Source organism: Oncorhynchus mykiss, chromosome 7 (assembly GCF_057628025.1).
Source record: "Oncorhynchus mykiss isolate SJ-2025 chromosome 7, ASM5762802v1, whole genome shotgun sequence".
NCBI classification, from domain to species: domain Eukaryota; kingdom Metazoa; phylum Chordata; class Actinopteri; order Salmoniformes; family Salmonidae; genus Oncorhynchus; species Oncorhynchus mykiss.
In genome coordinates, this window is record NC_143028.1 from 3,777,501 (window position 1) to 3,782,500 (window position 5,000).

General features: G+C 50.8%; 1 protein-coding gene across 2 annotated transcripts in view; it reads left to right on the forward strand.

Moving 5' to 3' along the window:
* The window catches only part of LOC110528736 (formin-like protein 2), a 29,495-nt gene that overhangs the window by 14,225 nt on the left and 10,270 nt on the right, over nucleotides 1-5,000 (forward strand). For both annotated transcript variants that reach the window (XM_090242278.1, XM_090242279.1), the window contains 3 exons: nucleotides 2,967-3,091; nucleotides 4,023-4,225; nucleotides 4,578-4,812. In XM_090242278.1, coding sequence (XP_090098404.1) covers nucleotides 2,967-3,091; nucleotides 4,023-4,225; nucleotides 4,578-4,812 — 563 coding nt within the window. The remainder of the gene's footprint in view (nucleotides 1-2,966; nucleotides 3,092-4,022; nucleotides 4,226-4,577; nucleotides 4,813-5,000) is intronic.

Sequence of the window (5,000 nt, forward strand, 5' to 3'; positions counted from 1 at the left end):
TCACGCCTCTCCTTAGTACCTGTCTCACACCTCTCCTTAGTACCTGTCTCACACCTCTCCTTAGTACCTGTCTCACGCATCTCCTTAGTACCTGTCTCACACCTCTCCTTAGTACCTGTCTCACACCACCTCCTTAGTACCTGTCTCACACCTCTCCCTAGTACCTGTCTCACGCCTCTCTCCTTAGTACCTGTCTCACACGTCTCCGTAGTACCTGTCTTACACCTCTCCTTAGTACCTGTTTCACACCTCTCCTTAGTACCTGTCTCACACGTCTCCGTAATACCTGTGTTACACCTCTCCTTAGTACCTGTTTCACACCTCTCCTTAGTACCTGTCTCACACCTCTCCTTAGTACCTGTCTCACGCCTCTCTCCGTAGTACCTGTCTCACACCTCTCATTAGTACCTGTCTCACGCCTCTCTCCGTAGTACCTGTCTCACACCTCTCCTTAGTACCTGTCTCACACCTCTCCTTAGTACCTGTCTTACACCTCTCCTTAGTACTTGTCTCATACCTGTCTGTTCCATACATCTCTCATAATGGTACACCTCCTCAGTACCTGTCTCACACCTCTCCTTAGTACCTGTCTCACACCTCTCCTTAGTACTTGTCTCATACCTGTCTGTTCCATACATCTCTCATAATGGTACACCTCCTCAGTACCTCTCTCATACCTGTGTTATTCTGTGTCGTGTGGTGAGGTGTCTTGTCATGTGATCATGTTGTATGATTATGTGATGAGGTGATGTCTTGTCATGTGATCATGTTGTGTGATTATGTGATGAGGTGATGTCTTGTCATGTGATCATGTTGTGTGATTATGTGATGAGGCGATGTCATGTGATGAGGCGATGTCTTGTCATGTGATCATGTTGTGTGATTATGTGGTGAGGCGATGTCTTGTCATGTGATCATGTTGTGTGATTATGTGGTGAGGCGATGTCTTGTCATGTGATCATGTTGTGTTCACATTTTACTCTGCTGCTGCTGATGCTTTTCCTTCTCTTTCTCTCTTCCTTCTGTTTTCTCCTCCCACTCTCTCTCTTCCTCCTCCTTCTCTCTCCCTTCCATTCCCTCCTCCTCTTTCTCTCTCTCTCTTCCTTACATTCCCTCCTCCTCCTCTCTCCCTTCCATTCTCTCCTCCTCCTCTCTCTCTTCCTTCCTTTCCTTCCTCCTCCTCTCTCTCTTCCTTCCATTCCCTCCTCCTCCTCTCTCTCTTCCTTCCATTCCCTCCTCCTTCTCTCTCTTCCTTCCATTCCCTCCTCCTCCTTCTCTCTCTCTTCCTTCCGTTCCCTCCTCCTTCTCTCTCTTCCTTCTGTTCCCTCCTCCTCCTCCTTCCGTTCCTTCCTCCTCTTTCTCTCTTCCTTCCATTCTCTCCTCCTCCTTCTCTCTCTCTTCCTTCCTTTCCCTCCTCCTCCTCTCTCTCTTCCTTCCGTTCCCTCCTCCTCCTCCTCCTTCCGTTCCCTCCTCCTCCTCCTCTCTCTTCCTTCCATTCCCTCCTCCTCCTCCTCTCTCTTCCTTCCTTTCCCTCCTCCTCTCTCTCTTCCTTCCGTTCCCTCCTCCTCCTCTCTCTCTTCCTTCCATTCCCTCCTCCTCCTCCTCTCTCTTCCTTCCGTTCCCTCCTCCTCCTCTCTCTCTTCCTTCCATTCCCTCCTCCTCCTCCTCTCTCTTCCTTCCGTTCCCTCCTCCTCCTCCTCTCTCTCTTCCTTCCATTCTCTCCTCCTCCTCCTCTCTCTTCCTTCCGTTCCCTCCTCCTCCTCTCTCTCTTCCTTCCATTCCCTCCTCCTCCTCCTCTCTCTTCCTTCCATTCCCTCCTCCTCCTCTCTCTCTTCCTTCCATTCCCTCCTCCTCCTCCTCTCTCTTCCTTCCGTTCCCTCCTCCTCCTCCTCTCTCTCTTCCTTCCATTCTCTCCTCCTCCTCCTCTCTCTTCCTTCCGTTCCCTCCTCCTCCTCTCTCTCTTCCTTCCATTCCCTCCTCCTCCTCCTCTCTCTTCCTTCCATTCCCTCCTCCTCCTCTCTCTCTTCCTTCCATTCCCTCCTCCTCCTCCTCTCTCTTCCTTCCGTTCCCTCCTCCTCCTCTCTCTCTTCCTTCCGTTCCCTCCTCCTCCTCCTCTCTCTCTTCCTTCCGTTCCCTCCTCCTCCTCTCTCTTCCTTCCGTTCCCTCCTCCTCCTCTCTCTCTTCCTTCCATTCCCTCCTCCTCTTCTCTCTCTTCCTTCCATTCCCTCCTCCTCCTCCTCTCTCTTCCTTCCGTTCCCTCCTCCTCCTCTCTCTCTTCCTTCCATTCCCTCCTCCTTCTCCTCTCTCTTCCTTCCGTTCCCTCCTCCTCCTCTCTCTCTTCCTTCCATTCCCTCCTCCTCCTCCTCTCTCTTCCTTCTGTTCCCTCCTCCTCCTCTCTCTCTTCCTTCCGTTCCCTCCTCCTCCTCTCTCTCTTCCTTCCATTCCCTCCTCCTCCTCCTCCTCTCTCTCTTCCTTCCGTTCCCTCCTCCTCCTCTCTCTCTTCCTTCCATTCCCTCCTCCTCCTCCTCCTCTCTCTCTTCCTTCCGTTCCCTCCTCCTCCTCTCTCTCTTCCTTCCGTTCCCTCCTCCTCCTCTCTCTCTTCCTTCCGTTCCCTCCTCCTCTCTCTCTTCCTTCCATTCCCTCCTCCTCCTCTCTCTCTTCCTTCCGTTCCCTCCTCCTCCTCTCTCTCTTCCTTCCATTCCCTCCTCCTCCTCTCTCTCTTCCTTCCATTCCCTCCTCCTCCTCCTCCTCTCTCTCTTCCTTCCGTTCCCTCCTCCTCCTCTCTCTCTTCCTTCCATTCCCTCCTCCTCCTCCTCCTCTCTCTCTTCCTTCCGTTCCCTCCTCCTCCTCTCTCTCTTCCTTCCATTCCCTCCTCCTCCTCCTCTCTCTTCCTTCCATTCCCTCCTCCTCCTCTCTCTCTTCCTTCCATTCCCTCCTCCTTCTCCTCCTTCTCTGTCTCTTTTTAGCTGTGAAGATTAAGAAGCCTATCCAGACTAAGTTCCGTATGCCAGTGTTTAACTGGGTGGCCCTAAAACCAAGTCAGATCAACGGAACTGTCTTCAACGACATAGACGATGAAAGGATTCTCCAGGTACAAACACACACACACACACACACACACACACGCATTTGCCTCAGTACAATGTGTGCAACATACACTACATGACCAAAAGTATGTGGACACCTGCTCGTTGAACATCTCATTCCAAAATTAATATGGAGTTGGTCCCCCTTTGCTGCTATAACAGCCTCCACTCTTCTGGGAAGGCTTTCAACTAGATGTTGGAACATTGCTGCGGGGACTTGTTTCCATTCAGCCACAAGAGCATTAGTGAGGTCGGGCACTATTTGTGCACGGGGGCATTGTTATGCTGAAACAGGAAAGGGCCTTCCCCAAACTGTTGCCACAAAGTTGGAAGCACAGAATAGTCTAGAATATCATTGTATGCTGTAGCGTTAAGATTTCCCTTCACTGGAACTAAGGGCCCTAGCCTGAACCATGAAAAAGAACCCCAGAACATTATTCCTCCTCCACCAAACTATGCATTGGGGTAGGTAGTGTTCTCCTGGCATCCGCCAAACCCAGACTGCAAGATGGTGAAGCGTGATTCATCACTCCAGAGAATGCGTTTCCACTGATCTGTCACCACTTGGTGGTCCCGTTCTGTGAGCTTGTGTGGCCTACCACTTCGTGGCTGAGCCGTTGTTGCTCCTAGACGTTTCCACTTCACAATAACATCACTTACAGACACCGGGGCAGCTCTAGCAGGGTAGAAATTTGACGAACTGAGTTGTTGGAAAGGTGGCATCCTATGATGGTGCCATGTTGAACATCACTGAGCTCTTCAGTAAGGCCATTCTACTGACAATGTTTGTCTATAGAGATTGCATGGATGTGTGCTCAATTTTATACCCCCGTCAGCAATGGGTGTGGCTGAAATAGCCAAATCCACTAATTTGAAGGTGTGTCAACATACTTTTGTATATACAGTGTATGTGTGTGTGTTCTCTGTCCTCTCCAGGAGCTGAATGTGGAGGAGTTTGAGGAGATGTTTAAGACCAAGGCCCAGGGGCCAGCGGTGGATGTGACTCTGAGCAGGCATAAGGCCCCTCAGAAGGGTCCCAACAGGGTGTCTCTGCTGGAGGCTAACAGAGCCAAGAACCTGGCCATCACCCTCCGCAAGGCTGGCCAGGGGCCCGAACTCATCTGTCGGGCCATCCAGACGTAAGTCACCTCTAACCTCTGACCTTTAACTTCTAGACTATATATTCCTAATATTATAGCTCTCTGTCTCCCCCTCTTTCTCTCTCTCTCTCCATTTCTCTGTCTCTCTCTCCTACTCTTTCTCTCAACCTCTCTCTTCCCCCTCTTTCTCCCTTCCCCCCCTCTCTCTCCCCCTCTCTCCTACTCTTTCTCTCCCCCTCTCTCTTCCCCCTCTTTCTCTCCCCCCCCCCCCCCCCCCTCTCTCTCTCTCTCTGTCTCTCTCTCTGTAAGGTGTAAGTGCTTGATGTATCTGAAGTGTATAATGTGTGTATAATGTGTGTACTGGTATATAAACTGTGTGTGTTCTTTATAGGTTTGACATGCGTACTGTGCGTGTGGACTTTGTGGAGTGTCTGATGCGTTTCCTCCCCACTGAGGGCGAGGTGAAGATGCTACGGCAGTACGAGAGGGACAGAAAGCCTGTGGACGCACTGAGCGATGAGGACCGCTTCATGTTGCAGTTCAGCCGCATAGAGAGACTGGCCCAACGCATGTCCATCATCACCTTCATGGGCAACTTCCAGGACAACATACAGATGCTCACACCGGTAGACACGCACACACACACACACACACACACACACACACACACACACACACACACACACACACACACACACACACACACATATATGTATTACTATACTTGTGATGACTTTTTGAGGACCAACAATTGATTCCCATTAAAAGTCATATTTTCCCAAACCTAACCCTAAACCTAACCCCTAATTCTAAC